The sequence below is a fragment of the Neopsephotus bourkii genome, unplaced genomic scaffold (assembly GCF_033783945.1).
Source record: "Neopsephotus bourkii isolate Nb327-2 ecotype Australia unplaced genomic scaffold, CSIRO-AGI_Nbou_v1 NB_962, whole genome shotgun sequence".
Taxonomy (NCBI): Eukaryota; Metazoa; Chordata; class Aves; order Psittaciformes; family Psittacidae; genus Neopsephotus; species Neopsephotus bourkii.
In genome coordinates this window covers 8,943,855-8,961,896 of record NW_026901456.1, presented here as the reverse complement: position 1 = coordinate 8,961,896, position 18,042 = coordinate 8,943,855, and the positions used below count along the sequence as shown (strand labels likewise).

At 41.7% G+C, this 18,042-nt stretch overlaps 1 protein-coding gene across 3 annotated transcripts in view; it reads right to left on the bottom strand.

Moving 5' to 3' along the window:
- AGPAT3 (1-acylglycerol-3-phosphate O-acyltransferase 3) overlaps window positions 1–18,042 on the bottom strand; it is a 95,830-nt gene that overhangs the window by 6,071 nt on the left and 71,717 nt on the right. For 2 of the 3 annotated variants that reach the window (XM_061359271.1, XM_061359272.1), the window contains exons 2-6: window positions 11,067–11,293; window positions 6,483–6,652; window positions 6,135–6,296; window positions 2,767–2,920; window positions 2,203–2,305 (exon numbers count right to left, since the gene is read on the bottom strand). In XM_061359271.1, the coding sequence (XP_061215255.1) occupies window positions 2,203–2,305; window positions 2,767–2,920; window positions 6,135–6,296; window positions 6,483–6,652; window positions 11,067–11,244 (767 nt within the window). In that variant the 5' untranslated portion in view covers window positions 11,245–11,293. Of the gene's footprint in view, window positions 1–2,202; window positions 2,306–2,766; window positions 2,921–6,134; window positions 6,297–6,482; window positions 6,653–11,066; window positions 11,294–14,837; window positions 15,118–18,042 lie in introns of those variants that run through there. The other variant, XM_061359270.1, reaches the window with a different exon arrangement.

The window sequence follows — 18,042 nt, the reverse complement described above, 5'->3', positions numbered from 1 at the left end:
AAGAAAAAAAAAGAAAAAAAAAGGAATTAAGGGGAAATCCAGGTATTTGACTTTTGATCTCTACTAGGGAAGATCTTCCATTCAATGATGGGGATAAGCTACAGGTATTGTCACTGATGGCAGGGGACTTAAAAGCACAAAAGAACTGAGACTTAAATTTTTTAACACCTGATTCTCACCTAAAACCTCAGGTTCCTAAGACAAAAGAAACTGTGCAAGCTCCTACCAACTTCAGAGCAAAGTGAAACAACCCTTTCCCATTCAAACAGTCATCTTCTTTCACTGGAGCTGCCACCAGCTGATTTCTCAGTGAGCTTAGACTAAGGCACCCAAAGCCTGGAAAAGACAAAGAAGTGGCAAACCCCAGGATAATTGTTACATTTTGTTAGTGAAACCACATTTTGGATGGGTGCAGGGGTGGTTAAAAATTCACTTTGTACCACTCTATGGAAAACATCTTCTACAGCTGCTGCACTTGGCTTTCCTCACATCTCCAGCCCTACAGATTGAGGCATGCACTTCTGGGTGCATACAAAAATTATGCCCAGCTCAGGTACTTACCTGACCTCAGTGAAAACAAGCATCTTGTTAAGAGCCCCTTTCCAGTGGTGAAAAGCCAACCATTTTCCTGTGTTCTTTTATTTTGAAAGATAAGCCACTAACACACAAAAATGTACTGTCTCCTTTCTCAGTGGCATACATCTTAGTCCTGGATCAATTCTGAAAGAGGTTGCTTGTTTTTTAGAGGGCAGCCACACATCTCACCCACAGCTCAAGCATATTTTGGCAGTACCTGGACTGTATCAAGGCCCTTTTACAGCAGGGTGACATCTAGGAGGGCTCTAGACACAGTGATCCCAGATACCACTTACTTGCTCCTGTTCAACCAGGGAATATATTTTCATAGCATGTACTAAAGCGTTGAAGTCTGCAGCACCGACGGAAGACGTTCCAATACATTTCTCATCATTTCTGTATCCCATAAACCAATCAGACACCAGATTTTACAGATTTTCTTTCATTAGCTCTAACAGGAGGAGCTGTTCAATTAATATAAATAATGCTTAGTGAAAACTCAGTAGAAAGTAATTTGCTGAAAGCTCTGTAATAAAGTTGTCATTGTATTGCTATCACCACTAGAGGGTACTCACAGCAATAGCATCTGGTAATTCAGCTGATTTTCTCTACAGCCAGTCAGGAGAAAGACTGGATCCTCTGCCGCCAGCTAAGTTTCTTACCTCTGCACAGGTAACTAACTGCACACACATATGCCAAGAACAAGAGCTTACACGCTTTCTCTGTCTGAGCTGAACTGAGTCTGTTGGCACATTATGGACAAATTCACTCTTCAGCAAAAAGACTATAAAAATAATTTCCTTATTTTCACTGCTTCCTCTCCAAAACAGAGAAAAACTTCAAGTGTAGAAAAGGACTTTGAGAGTGTTGATTCAGTACACAAACATATTTTAATTCGAAGTTATCTGAACATAGCAGTTTGTTTCTTTAGTGGTGTACAATCAGTAATTGTACCCAGCAATATCGTCCTCATCTTGAACCCAAACCTCTTTTAGATTACTACTGAAAACTGCATTTGTCTTCTTTCCTCCCCCTACCTCACCAATAAATAAAACCAACTTGCATCTTTATTAGCAAGCCATAAAACACTTAATTGAATGCAGCTGCTCTTCTATGTATAATTACAGAAATGTACATCCATGCCTGTGCGCCCCAGATCTAGCTAGACATGCTACATGCACCTGCCATCAGTACAGGATTACAGGTGGCAACGGCCAGACCAGCTGTTTTGCTAGCTGCTAAGCTGTCTGCTCACTTTCCTCATCAGGAATATGTCTGGCAAATGTAAATAGTCAAATCACCTTCAAATGAGTGATGCCAGCTCTGTGCCCATCACTTCTGCAGCCTTCTTCCCAACTGAAAGGTTAAAATGTTGCAGTATTTGGTAGCTGAAACACATTTCCTTCCCTTCCCCATTAGGGCTGCAGCACTCTGCCTCCCCTGAGGTAGCACTTCTTTCACAAAACTCTTGCTGCTGTACCTCAGTACAATAGGTAATCACTGTCATTTTCTACAAAGTCTTTCACCACTAAAACAGGAAAGGACATTCATTTCCTGTAAACCTGAATACACATCAACATGATAAAGCATGCATCTTAGGGCTCACCTCCATCATTACATGCTCACCTTACACACATGTCTGCTTCGTATTTCTTCCCATAAAGAATTCCTAATAAAGATGGGTTCTTGTTTCCTCTGAAATTTAGTGTTACATCATATACTGCTGAAACTGTTGTAAAAAAGAAAACATGACTGTTAACAGTAATTCTAGCAACCACGCTGCTGGTACCTTGCATGAGAAAGCAAAAGAGCCTTGTGCAAGCCTTGCACTAATGATGTCAGGTAGCAGCGCCATTCACTACTTCGTGTTTACATGTCCTATTTATGTGTATCACACACCTGACATTCCCATCTCCTTAGCACGTAAGTTATCAAAACACAAGACAGACTTGACAAACTAAGCAACAATGACATACATGAAAGGATTATATTTTTTAACGACTGGTATGTGAGATTTATGTGGCAAGTTAGAAATTAATGGTTGATATGCTGAATGCTTATCACTGCCAACTCACTAATTGCAATGGATCTAATGAACAATAAGAGTATACTACACTGTGCTACACAGAACATACTAAGCAACATGTTACAATTACTGCAAAGACCAAGTAGTATCTTGCCAGTCAGTACCTGTTCCCCTGAGACACTGGACAGCAGTGGTGAAACCTTTGGTTCTGGGCAACAGGTGGTATTTCAGTTTAGGCAACCCCTTGGATTCAGCTACCTCCATACTGATCCGATGCTTGGTCTCTGTAAAACGGGTTCCTTCACAGTACAGGAGAAACTAGTACAAGGAGACAAAAGGCAAAAGCAAGGACATCTTGAGATCAAAAGAAACTGAGCAGAACACTGAAAATCTGTGTAAGATAAACATACATCCATGCATACACACACACTTCAGTTGTCTCACCTGATCACCGATTATTAGGCATAAGCACCACCTTCCAACTCATTTACAATTTTATTTAACAACACTGGTACCAAATTTAAGGCGACAAAAAGTCTTAATATGGTTATACCTGAAACTTTTAATTAAAGACAAGAAAAATCCCTGAAGGCTTTGGCTGGCTGCTGATGGATCACTCTACAAATCAGAAAAAGCAATCCAAATACATCAGTACACAGCCACTTTAGGAAAAGACATATTAATCACTAGCTACCTCATTTAAAATTTGTACTATCCAACCGGAACTACTCATCTGAAAACAAACTTGTTTGAAAGCTTTTCTCTTTTTTTTTTTTTTTCATTTGTACCAGTTGTGTTCATGAAAAATGGTGCTTTTCTCCAAAATCTCTACCTTGTTCATCTTGTAGGACACTATTCTGACTGCAGTACCCTGAGTAGCTACTAAAGACTTAAACTCTCCCATACTGACTTCAAGGAGCAGAATATATCCATCTGTCCTCCAGCCTTTATATGGCCTCTGCTCTAGTTGAGAGTGAGACCAGAAGCAAGGCAAAGCCAAGAGCAGTCAAACAAAGCTCTTCTGAGGGTCCTAGCGTGAATTTCTGTTTATCCCTGGTCTTTCTGAAAAGTGGACATCGCTCCCATTGCAACATTAGAACGAAGCCATAGACACAAGAGTTAGACCTGCTGAAGCACAGTGAGAGAACAAGAACTGGCCCTGCAATCTTCACGTGGCCCTTCAGGCCATGTTCCTCATGAAAACTTGACCAACCACCACCAAGTGGTGAGGACAGTACAAGGCAGCAACCCCACAATCTCAACTGCAGTCTGCAGTGCAAGCTCTTTCATCTATACCGAGTTCTCACCCTCTTCTAGTCAACGGCACAGTGATCCTTTTGGACCAAATAAGCAGGAGAATTCCAGACTATGCACGGCAGTGCATGTGTGAGAAAGACCTCCCCAATGCAGGTTGCATAGACAGCCCTAATTATGGCATTTACAATGCACAAAAATGATTAAATTGATCCACTCAAGTCAATTTTATTCATTATTTAAATTGCCAAGCAGGAAGTCTTGATTTAAATAATCAATGCGAACTACATTTTGCATTTACATTTTCTAGCTGTTTTCCCTAAAGGCTTGTCCATGGTTCTCAATCATAGAATCATTAAGATGTATAGGTTTGCAACTAAAATTGAGTCTTAAGATTTTTTAATTGGCTGGGTTCTTACTTCTTTTTTTCAGCCCTAATCAGAAGGATACATTAAATGTAATTCATATCCGTATATTCAAGCAATTAAGTAGTTTAAAATACATTCTCCAGATTGTTATTTTTTTAAATCTTTTTTATATATTTGTAATGATAGGAAAAAAATCACAAATGACACATTCACAATATGCTAGTTAAGGCTTACTATTTCACTATTCATTTTAACAAGCTGTACTGGATATTGAAAAATCACTTAAAATGCACAGAAAAAGCATCTTAAAATGTTTTATGAGCCAAATAACTGTACAAGCACTACTATAAAAGCAAACCAGTAAATTTATCAACACATTTTCATTCAAAGCAAAAAAAAAAGTTAATAGGTTGATTATACCACGGTGTAGCTGCAGCAAAAGCTAGCATCGCACATAAAGAAATATAGATGTTTCACCTTTGACTCAAATAATGTCAAAATAAAAAGGAAAAGCATCACTGCAAAAGCAGATGTAACCTTGCCATGTGTTCTCATAAAGACATTTTGGGAAACCTGTAATTTCACAGATCAGTGAACATGCTAACAAAACTCCTATCAAAACCCATGGTCTGCGCACCACCCCCACCCAAATTCACTCACTTCTCCAGAAAAGATGGTTTCATTTTCATGTTTTTTTAGCCTACCTCAGAAAATGTAGCTTAAAACCATATAGATTTACTAGTCAAATATGGACTGTTATTTTATTTTAAACATAAAAATAAATTCAGAGAAAATGAACAAGTATTACACAGGCCTGATTTATAAGTTATCATCAAATTTCTAAACATCTATGCAATCTTCTGAACTGTTTCCCAAACGACTTAACTTAGGGGGTTGACTTAGGGGTGGCCGACACGCCAGAAGGCTGTGCTGCCATCCAGAGGGACCTGGACAGGCTGGAGAGCTGGGCGGGGAATAACTTGATGAAATATAACAAGGGAAAGTGTAGAGTCCTGCATCTGGGCAGGAACAACCCCAGTATAGGTGGGGAACGACCTGTTAGAGAGCAGTGTGGGGAGAGGGCCTGGGGCCTGGTGGACAGGGTGACATGAGCCGACACTGTGCCCTTGTGGCCAGAAGGCCAATGGCATCTGGGGTGTATTAGAAGGGGGGTGGTTAGTAGGTCGAGAGAGGTCTCCTTCCCCTCACTCTGCCCTGGTGAGACCTCATCTGGATATTGTGTCCGTTCTGGGCCTCGTTAAGAAGGACAGGGACCTGCTGGAGACAGCGCAGGGCAACTAGATGATTAAGGGAGTGGAGCATCTCCTTGGGAAAGCTGAGGGAGCTGGGTCTCTATAGTTTGGAGGAGATTGAGGGGTGACCTTATTAGTGCATATAAATATATAAAGGGGGAGTGTCAAGGTGGAGCCAGGCTCTTCTCAGTGGCAAACAATGAAGGACAAGGGGAATGGGTCAATGGACACGAGTCCACTTAAACTGAGAAGAAACTTCTTCTCAGTGAGGGTGACGGAACACTGGACAGGCTGCCCAGGGGGTTGTGGATCTCCTTCTTGGAGACATTCAAAACCCGCCTGGACACGTTCCTGTGTAACCTTATCTAGGTGTTCCTGCTCCGGCAGGGGGATTGGACTAGATGATCTTTTGAGGTCCCTTCCAATCTCTAACCTACTGTGATACTGTGATACTGTGACTTCCCTTACCAACAGGCAAACAGAGCAACACTTTATCAGCATATCCAAAAGACCTCAGAGCATGGGTTTTCCTTGGCAACACTTGAAGAAAGCAGTGAGCAGATCTTCTCCTGATACATAAGGCTACAGTACCACTGAGTACCTCCATCACCATTTCACTTCCAGCAATTGATACTAGAGGAGGAACCCAACACTTACCCACATATATTCAGGATAATCAGCCAAGCGTTTTAATCCTTCAATAACTGTATCTCTGTCTTCTTCCCATTTCCTTTTGCAGAAAACAATCTCAAGGAAGTACCACGTCCAGCCGATTAGGGGCACATATAGTAGCTCTCTCTTAGCAAGGACTTTAGAACTCTTGGAAAGAAACAAAACAACAATCCAAAAATGTCATTTGCTGTTTTGTACAATGAGATCAAGGACATTAAAGTTAAGATGGTAAAGAGTTGATGGAGTTATACCTGGAAATTCAAATGCAAAGAAACTGTATAGAGGAGTTTTAAATTGACTCCAGATGAAAAGAAAGCTCAGGGCCCAACGTACCCCTAGCACTCCAAAGCGCTCTGTCATAGTCCAGCCGCACAAGAAATCGATTTCAAAGTTGTGATTCAAGATAATGATGACATGTTCCTTCCCGAAGGTGTTCACCGTGGCCTCGTCTGAGAACAGGGTGCACTCTGTGCCTGACCACCATTCCAGCAGCATTACCAACTCTAACAAACAAGACAAAGATGGAGGGAGGAGTTAGGGGTGCTGTTTAGTGTTTCCTCTCCAGCCCCATTCAGTGCCTAGTCTCTGATTCCCAACAACACTATCACCTTTTCAATCCAACCCAGCAGACACAAAGCAAAAGCTTGGATAGGTATAGACCAAATCACATCACCATCCTTAAGCAGTATTTAGGGCACTAGATACATACATTATGGATAATTTAGCAAGTTTTTAACAGTGACAAGTTTGGGCATTATATTATGAATGCGAAATTTCATCATCATTGGAAAGAAACCCTGAACTTTGTACCTGAAAACAGACAGCTGAGCTGTTGATTGCTCCACTAAATGAGTAGAGTTTCTCCCAGGTGGAATATAAATTATGCATAGATGCAGCCTAATGCTTTTACTCAACACGAAACAAGTTTTATGGAGGTAAACAGACTAATAAAGGCTTTTTAAAGGGATACAGTGCCATAGATCTTCTGCAACAGACTTTCATATTAGAAGAGAGGACTCTAATCATTCTGTACCATGGTCATCAACACAGAGTCAGAAGCACCAGAGAACTGAGCTAATTTATCAAAACACCTGGGCAAAGACAGGAATGGTAAATTGTGTCTTTCTTTTACTGCAAAGAATTAGCCCTTTCATCTCTGTCTTCTCCAGCTTTTCAATACCCCAGCATCTCCCTTACTCTACCCTGAGTATTTCCCTTGTTACCCACTCTTCTAATTTTCCATCTCCCCTTTTTCATCTTAAAAACTCCTTCACTTAAATTCAGCAAGCACTACTGAATGTAGTTGCTATGGTTAGCCTATTTCTCTCATTTCAGCACAAGGCAGATGGAAGGCATTGCTTGTATCATGGGACAACTATAAAAAGTATGAGAATAGTTCATTCTTCCAGTAGGAAGATTTGCTTCCATGCAAACTGCAGTCATTGGTATTTTCTCATTTCAGTGAGATATGGATGCAATCAAGATTTGGTTGCACAAATATGGCAGTTAAAAAGTTCCAAATCTTGTCTCATTACTACGACAAACTTGCAGGGAAAATGCTGCTCAGGTTCTGCCATGTGGTATTTCAACTTCCTGTTGGGAGGCCCTGGTTTTGCAAAATAAGGCAGTGCCTCCCTACTCAACACCTTCTGAGCTTCTGCTGAGTGGGATCACAGAAGGGTAATCTACCCGTACTACTAAACAAGAGCAGGTCCAATTTTGCACCACATCAGGGAGAAGGCAAACGCAGTATTTAGGTGAATGATAGGGAAAACAAACCCTGGTCTGACAAAGATACATAGCTTTTCTAACGTTACTTTTTTTCACTTGTATTCCCTGTGTGGCCACTTATTTACCAGGTTAGCCGCTGTATCATTTTCAAGACTCACTCCTTTGGGGGCATGACAAAGTTATGCAACTTGCTGATCAAGAGAGTGTAACTCCAGTCAACTGGAAATACAGCTGAGGAAAGACAGTATCAGAGTTTATACCAAACTACAGATTTCTATCATGGCTTTCTAGCTTTGACTCCTCTGCAAATGATGTGATCACTTACCTTTCCTTTCTCTCCTGGCTCAGTAAAAAGGGAAACAGGACAGTAAGAGTGTCCTCAGTTGAGAGGTATGCTCTTCCACCAAGTTGGTGGCCAGGAGAATGGAACAGTGGTACCAAACACGGTGTCGTACTCAGCAATTTTCCCTTTCCATTGCTGTCCATGTACTAAAGGAGAAACATCTCCAGTACCTGCTACAGTTGCTGCATTTTCTTATATTAAATACAATAAAATGGGCGTGTTTCTTCAAAATCAGAAAAAAGAAAATCTGCAGGTGTGGATGATTTTCTGCAGAGCATTTCTCATACCATTCACTTTAAAATAACAGAGGAAGCTTTGCTGAGAGATTTGCCAGAGTCCATACTGAGAGAGAAGAGTTGATAAGCCAGAAAATTAATAAGAGGAGACAGACTGTCCTTTACAAGTGTACTGATAAATGATGTAATTATAACCAGGAGTGGGCTTATTTCCTTTTTGCTTAGTGTGTAAGTTACAGCTATTTTGTGCAGCACCAATCCTTGCTATAGCAAGCCCATCCTTCTGAACAAAGGTAACATTTGCACTGCTTGGGATACCTCCTGTAGAAGACAATACCTTGCTACAGCAAACCTTATCCTTCATGCAGGGATCCCACATGCCACCCAGAAATAAAGCAAACAAGGCACAGTGCACCTCGCAGTTTAAAGTACTAACATTTGTGAGATTATTTTTCCAATCGGACTAAACCCAACGCATTGCACTCTACTCTCCGAAGGCATGAGTTACCTGAAAAGAGCTGATCTAGGGGAGTTTGAAGTACAGACTACCCACTACAAACCACATGTGCTGCAAAGGGTTTATTTACACTGAGGCCAGAGACTGACACTTTCTCCGCAAACATCTGCCACTAACACTGGCTAGTCTATCTCCTCCTCCTTCTGAAGCTTTGCTTCATGTATTTGAGAAGCGATACAGTGTGAATAAAACCTGGTTTTCAGCTGGCTATAGTACATAGCCACATAGACGATCACCTGCATATCTACCCCTGCACATCAATCCCACGTTGGACAGGCAGAGCAGCTTCCTTTAGAGACAGCTCTGACATGAACACCTTCAGCTGAAAACTAGACAGCTTGGGGTAAGCAAGCAAAACATAGCATCTAGAACAGAACACCAATCTACAGGTTTGTTGCCAAAAGGCTTCCACATAATGAAATACATTTCATTATGAATGGCAACATTTGAACTGCTGCGTCTACACGGCTTATTTAATTCATTATAAATCACAATTGAAGCGCATATTCTGTCAGCTCTTTCATTACAGGGCATCAGTGCTCTACAATCCCCTATTACGTTTATTACAGTAATTTCCACAGTTTAATTTCTCAATAGTTTAATTTATAATAGGCTGTACACGAAGGGTTATCCTAGGTACAACCCAATAATCTACTCAGCTTCTCCAAATCTTTTTGAACAGTGGTATAAGTTATTTCCTGTGTGTAGAAGATATAACAGCATTTAAACCATGTTTTTTTCCATGCACAATTCTAACTTGTACAAATCAAGGGTATGAACCTATAGGCCTTACAGGCACAAGCAGCTCAGTTTCTCAGAAAAGCCAAACTATCAATGCAACAATAGCTTTCAAGATGAGATAAGACTCTAGGTTATATAAAATCACATTAAGAAATTCCTACAAGCAAATAAAAAATAAATCCCATATGCCCCCAACTCCCCTCCAACCAAGCCAATCTTGAAGTTTCTACCTATAAGCTCTTCCATCACAATACCTTCTCCTCCTGACAGTTTGCCTGTCACTCTCTATTTAATTTCCTTTCTCCTGTGCTTCTCAGACAACATTCTCAATAGGTAAGACAGAAAGAACAGAAAGGACAAGGAGAACAAGCTTAAAAATAAACTGAACTAGCTATTTGGAGAGTCTGCATTGATAGTGCTTTACATCCGTGATTTAAGAAACGTGGGTGCCCATCAGTGGACTGCTCAACTGTAATTTAAATACTCATTTAGATGACTCATTTACCCAAAGTGGGAGTTGGATGCTGAGCACTAAGGTAAGTGGCCATGCATACTGGGAGGAGATGGAGAACTGAAACGAATTAGATGATTCACTCCTGAAACAGGAGGTGACATTTGGACTATACAGCCTTCTAAACTTCCATTTCAGAAAACCAATCACCTGTTAGGTTGTATGAGAAAAAAGGGCATCCACAGGGAAGTTTTGCAAAGGCCTGAAAAAAAGAGAGCAAGCAGCCGCACTCACTGTAGAGCCGTCTCATGGGCAAATGGGGAAAAGAGTGACAAATTGCTCACAAGAGGAGATACTGGCATCAGAGAAGGACACTGTAGGGTATAAGAGGACTCTGAAGTTGTCACACAGTTCAGCTACAGAGACAGCTCACTAGATACTTTAAGACAGACATCTCCATCTGCAGACCACACAGCTGATTTGGGCTCATAAGTAAGTGGTCAATATGGCATGTATGCTTAACTCCTGAAGCAATCTCTGTGAACTTCCCCTTCCCCATCACTTAGCAAAGGGTCTGATGCTGGATGAAGATGATATTGAGACAGCAATTCCTACCAGTCAAGACAGGGTAGAGGAAGAGTTTTATCTCCCAATTTTTTTAATAAGAGTGACAATATGCACCAGTCCCTTGACTTCCGTATGTTTTCCCAGTATTTCAGAAAAGGTGGCTGCTTTGAACTGCTCTGAAAGAGTCTATTTACCATTTCTTTCTCCCCTGTGTCATTATGTATATACATACACATATGTATACATGTATTTTTCTTTAATTTACAAAAACAGAAACAAACCCACTCCCCTCTCCACCCCCAGCGTTCACATCCCTTTCAAGCATACTCACGGCTCCAAAGTGAATAGGCAAGGCGACAGTTTACTCGTCGATAAAACTGCTTGTTTATGGGCCAGAGGACTAGTGTGCATAGTTGAATGAAGTTAATGATCAGTCCACTCACAACAAAGACAAACCCGATGAGGAGGTGAACTATGAACTGGGTCTTCAGAAAGGCAATGAAGCCCATGATAACCACTCAGAAGCGTTTGCAAGGGCCGTCACTCAGAATAACTGTCCTGAAAGAGAAAGAGAAGAATCAAATGGAGACTGGATTTACAAACCCTGAGGAAGGGCAAAGAGAGAGCCCTGAAACAGTCTGTGCAACTTCAACAACAGGAGCCCAACCCAATAAGCACTCTGTTCTCCAAGCCTGCCTTATTCAGGTCTTCACACAATAAACTGTTGATTGTGCAAGTCACTTCCAAAAACAGGAAGGAATCGTTTTCAATTTACAGCCCACTAAGAAGATTATTTTTTGCTGAAGACGAATCTCACACCACTCTTCAAACAAAGGTCGCATAATTGGACTTAATGCTGGGAGGAACACAGAGCCCTGCATTTGCAGCGAAGGAGTTGAGCTGGGATGGGTGAACAAGCTACACAGTGATTGCTGTGCTTTCTGAGGTTGCTGTCCCTGAACTGCAACAGGATCCTTAGTCCCCCTCTCCCAGCAAATGGCATGCTGAGCCTCTGGAGCAACACAAACTGACCAAAGCTTTCCTGACCTGCCTTCAAAGCAACCACTTTATAAATACTTCTCCCAAATAAGCACTGAGAGACTGCTGCTGGGGGCTACAGAGACTTTGCTTTGACTAGAAGAGTACAACAGTCCATCTGGGGAGCAGGCTCTTCATCCTAAAGTGAATTTGGGGATGAAACGAACACGGCTGCTCACGAAGTGTGTCACTCTGGCAAACACTTAGGCATGGAATTGGAAATTCAGTATTCCTACATCCAAAACCACGATGAAGCAAGTTTAATAACTTCTCATTTTGTCAAGACACAGTTCCATGATCAAATATACCAGATACCGGGGGGGTGGGGGAGTAAAATAACAGAAAAACCTTAGGCTATGTAGCAGTACAAATTTGATCTGTAAAGGACTCATGTGCAGAAATGTGATTCCCCTACATCAGCTCTGAGCATGTGTCGTATTTATACCAGGTGCAGAAAGACAGGCAATGTCTGAACCAGCAGAAAGTCACAGTAGTTTAGACAGACAAGCCATATCCAATATAAATCCTGCCAGTACAAAGTTAGCCCAATAAAGCCTATTTACCAAACCACCAGACCGAGTTCATTACAAACCTCATGCTGATGCATGGATTGATTCCACAACTCGTTAAAGTTGTAAAGTAGGTTTGCTTTTTATTCAGCGCTGAGACGTACGGGGATAATTCCTCAAAGTCATGCGTACCCCAGTGTTGTTTCCCTCTACATTTATAAGGTTGCACCATACGCCTATACATATTCATGTCCTATCCCCACTTGGTATTACAGTGAGCTAGAAAGTCCTTTGCGCCTGCGCAGTGCCCCCTCTGGTCATGGGCAGGGGTCTCAAGATGAAGTAAATGAGTCTTCCTCCTGTGGGTAGGGGTCTTCAAGATGAAGTAAATGAGTCTTCCTCTTCTTGAATTTTTCACCTTTTAGTCCTCATGTACGGCCTCAGGGTTTGCTCCCAGCCATAAACCATCTGCTTCTCCCCCTTCAGGCGTCTGTTTTTCCCTATCAATAGGTGCTTACCAGTAGAATCAGGCATCTGCTTTTCCTTGTCAACAGAACCAGGTGCCTGCTTTTCCTTATCAATAGTTAGTGCCTTTTTTTCTGCTTAGTAGGCATGATAGGTACAGATAATACCTCTGTTTAAGCAAGTGAATTCCTCTAACCCCCTTGTACAACCCCCCTGTACAACCCTCTGCATCAATGTTATCTGGCATTGGCCATTTTGACCTGCTTGGTACAAGAATCCCCGCAACTAGGCCAACCAGACTGTCAAACCACAACCTCAGTGTCTCACCCAAACCACAGACTCCATGCCCCTTCCCAAAAATAACAGCATGACCCCGATTTTCTGCCAGAGCAAAAGTTTGCTAACAAGTGTTTAGGCTCAGCTTTTAGAAGCATTGCAAAAGACCAGACCAACCAGTAGATGGTAGTAACAAATACTTTTGACAAGCCAGGCATTTGAAGGTGATGCAGAAGTTGCCAATGCCCAAAAATAAAGCACCTGCCAGAAGTGAGGAACCAAACCATTTCCATTTGCCACCTGCTTACAGTATGGTATTATTTATAAAACTCAACAGCAATTTTACTTGTGAAAGCTTATTTTCTACTGTCTTGCCTACAAATCAGGTATTGCCTTTCAAGGCACAGAGTGTCTCACTTTTGCACAATTAAAATCTGTTTACATCATTAGTAATCTACCCACTTCAGAGGTACATTACGGAGGGGAAAAAAAAGGTCTGTTTCAATATAGCCAGTACTATGCCTACCACAGAAAGGAAAGCAAGTTGAATAAGCCAATATTGGAGTTTGTGATTAAAAGTCTGAGTTCTGCAAATGTTTTCCTGTAAGAGGTGAGCCTGCCCCTCTGCTCTCGTGAGACCTCACTTGGGAGTACTGTGTACAGTTCTGGTGCCCTTAACATAAAAAGGACATGAAACTGCTGGAGCAAGTCCAGAGGAGGGCTACGAGGATGATCAAGGGGCTGGAGCACCTCCTGTATGAAGATAGGCTGAGAACGTTGGGGCTGTTCAGCCTGGAGAAGAGAAGGCTGTGTGGAGACCTCATAGCAGCCTTCCAGTATCTGAAGGGGGCCTATAAGGGCGCAGTGGAGGGACTCTTCATTAGGGACTGTAGTGATAGGACAAAGGGTAACGGGTTAAAACTTAAACAGGGGAAATTTAGATCAGATATAAGGAAGAAGTTCTTTACTGTAAGGGTGGTGAGGCACTGGAATGGGTTGCCCAAGGAAGTTGTGAATGCTCCATCCCTGGCAGTATTCAAGGCCAGGCTGGATGGACCCTTGGGTGACATGGTTTAGTGTGAGGTGTTCCTGCCCATGGCAGGAGGGTTGGAACTAGATGAACTTGAGGTCCTTTCCAACTCAAACTATTCTCTGATTCTATAATTAATAATGGAAGAAACATATCTTCCACTAATAAATTATTTTAAGAACAACTGTTGGGAATCAGAGACTTGTGTTTAAAAATAAACAAGTGGAGCCCTCCTTCCTCTCCCCTCCCAAAAGCTTGGAGGTTATAGCTGTGTCATACAGCCAAAACACTGTACCATCATTCACGTGTACCGTACGGGGAGGCAGCCATGGTATTCGGTGCTTGAATACCTAACACAGCAATGGGCTCATTTATCTGTTCCACTGGCACATTCTATTAAGCATTGCCTAACATTCAACAACATGTTCTTCTTCCAAGATCAGTTATTCTCTTCATCTGGTCTCTCTCAAAGTTTGTTTTCAAACAAACCAGAAAAGAACAAATCCCACCCCCCCACCCCCCTTTTTTTTTAACCTCTACTTGCCTCTATCTCAATTGTCAGACCAGTACTTACTGCCTTTCAACGCACAGTTTAGCCCCTCCCAGACAAGGCCCCAGCGCACACACGAATGGCATGAGAAAAAAGATAAATGTCAAGTATTATCCTCAAACAAAATGGCTCCACTTCCATAGCCTCTTTGCTTTAAGTGAAGTCTGGAGCACTCTAGTATTTGTCCCTTACATTAAGGACATTGCTGTATTCCAGATACAAAAGGATACGTACCTTTTTACCAGACAGAAAGCTGGAGACACTGCAGCATGGTGCTTCTCCAGCTTCATTATATGTGGAAAAACAGGACTTCTCACTCTAGTGCCAGTGTCCCGCCCCACAGGCTGGGCACCACCTCACTCTGATGGGACTCCAGAGCTGTGATTTAGTCACCTCATATGCCTCATATACCTGGGCTCACTGCACCCCTCTGCATCTGGGCACTTCAGGTCTTACCAGTACTGCTACAGGGTAAAGAGAATAGCAGCTAAAGCATTAGCTGGCTCCTCTCCAGCACCTTCCAAGGACAGCTTGTTTTACTTGTACTTCCTCTTAAAACGGACAGGAATCAACTGAAAAATGGGTTAGTCTTGTTGTCTGACCCCTCCAGCTTCAACGTTGGATACAGAACCTGACAGTCTCCCTTTTGCCAATCCCTCACTTAATTGTATTTGACTTTTAAGATAATTAGAAGTTAACCTTAAACCAGGAATTCTTTACTTTTCTGCATTCCTGCCCATGTAGGGCAGCCAGGCAATTCAGGGGCAAGCCAACAGGCAAAGAGTAGTCAGCAACTGTTTTGCTGAATCCCATGGTCAGGCTGGAGAGAGGATGGGGAAATCCATATTTGCTAGAAAGAGAAGCAACTTTTCTGCATCTAACACATATATTAAGACCAGTTAAGTGTCTAGGAAGTAAACATCTGCTTTAGTTAAAGACAGCAAGTCTCAACATGATTCTTTTTGGGGTTGGTTTTCTTTGTTTGTTTTTGTGGTGTTTTTTTGTTTTTTTTTTTAAAGTATACCCACATCTTGTGCATATTCAAGAACCTGGTGATAAAATCTTGTTTCTCCCTTCTTTTCCTGAAAGGCATTGTAACTTCACAGTACTGAACTTTCAACACAAAACCTCCAATTCCTCCTGTGCAGCCACACTCAGAACTGCAGGCAATTTTAGTACTCTTCCTTGCTTTCACATCCTTGCCCAATACCTGCATTTCACAGCCATGCTGTAGAACAGCACTAGTGTAAACCGCAGCTCAAACCAAACATCACACTTCCATTGCCTTTTAGTGCCTTACTTGGCCTTGGCCAGCAGCAGGCCCCTCTTGGAGACGGCTGGCATTGGTTTTATTGGACATGGGGGAAGCTTCTGGCAGCTTCTCACAAAAGCAACCCCTGTAGCATCGCCCACTACCAAAACCTTACCATGCAAACCCAACACAGTCGGGTACAGAGTTGTGTCTTAAGGCTCTGTGTTCATATGGATTCTTTGGTATGCAAAAGACACTATGTGCCTCTCAGTAAAAGGAGGACTACAATCTTTTTCCTTTACCCAGCTTTCTACATGTACGAAAGTTCTAATGATTAAGCTGCTTTGAGATTTCTATCTCTCTGTTAAATGTTGCTAAAATGTGTCACCAAGTTCAAAAGCCACTAGAAGTGAGAATGATACAGACAGCATGATTCCATCAGTCACATTTCATTAAAAAAATCAGGTTAAAAAAACTCAGATGCACATCGTGCACGAAGCACTGATGAAACATCATCCACTGCATGAAACACGTAGGTATTTATGAACTCAAATTAAAAATTAAGCCATTAATCATTCTATAATACAGTATTTCCAGCTTGAACTCCATGTTTTAATTAAATTTATTGCTGCCATGGATGTACAGTTCCTCTGAAGTTCATGAGGTTTGCAGGAATATGAGCATGAAATTAGAAATTGGTCCACTGATCCTAATATTCCAGCTCAGTCAGAACTAATGTGTCTGACAAAAACTGTGGCAGCCAATACTTGTATCTCTAGCCTTTTGCCTTCAGTTGTTCTGAGCATGCTGCTGCCATTTTCCAGCTGTTTCCACCCTACCGTGCCATATTTATCTCCATTTATGAAACTAACTGCAGACATCTTTTATTCTGAACACATTGCTGTCACCCTGAATTCTGGTATTTTACTTACCTCGTTTTTGCTAGTTGAGGAATTGAGTGAAGCCCTTACAATACTGAATTCTACCTTTTACCATCATATTTTAAAATACTGTATTTTTCAGACTGAGCCTTGTAAGCCTCCTTGAAGTCTGTATAAACTTGTCGAGCTCTGCCTATGAAGAAAGGCTAATAATGTTGGAAGTCAAAAGCAGTACACAAAGGCCATGTCCTCATCAATAATTTCCTCACCATTTTTTACAATTCTATAAACTCTGCTCACTGAAAACAGACATGGAAAATTAAAACCTATTTTTTATTCAAAATGAGAACCATTTGGTCTACGAGCTGCTTCATGTGTATGAGGAGGACAGGCACAAACAGCAGTAGCCAGGAGCTGACGAAAACTGTTCTCAGTATACTTTCTACCCTCCAGATTCCTCTGATGACCTGTCTCAGGCTACTCCTCTTTTAAAACCAGCTATGAAAATCACTGGTGCCAGCATCTTTCCCCTCACTTCTCCTTACAAGATCAGAAAACTCCAAAAATACTGACCAGCCACCCAACAGTTGAGGCAGAGATGTAGAGAGCTTTCAATGCCACTGTTTATACCTGTTCGGCGGATAAATAAAAGTACAGGTCCCAGTTTGGTTATTCTAGCATTCCTCCGAAGTATGACACTGCCACAGGGACAAGAGATTATTTTCCTTTACATTTCTGAAACGTATCACACAAAAATGTGTTGATCATCTTATGAGGTGCATTCAATGCTTAGAAGTGATTACCTCAGTTATGTCTAAAATACTTTTTTTCTTGCAGAATATGCAATACTTTTCTAGATAAAATACAAAAGGGCAGTGGCTACCAGCTTTTGAAAGTGTAATTATATATTTATTCATAGCAAATACCCCGATGTAGGAAAATATTCAGGAAGAAAGCAGGTATCTGATAGTCTTTCACTTCCTGCACTGTCACATCTCTTTCTGGGATGAGGAATTTGGGAGCCTGACCCACGAGATGCAGAAGCCATACAAAACCAACAGATGGAGTATTTACCCAGGGTTTTGCCCTAGACTTCAAAAAAAGCAACCCAAGGCTCCTTTCCACTCAGCCACTGCACATATAAAAGCAGTCTCCAGTCAGGCCTGATTTATTTTAGAAGCACGGTTTTAGAAGAAACACTGTCAACCACAGCTAAGTAGTCTAGAAAACATGGCTTAGATCAGCAGCAGTGAGTCAGTAAAGAAAATTAAAGGAAATAAGGTGCAACAACAGTTTTGGTATACAT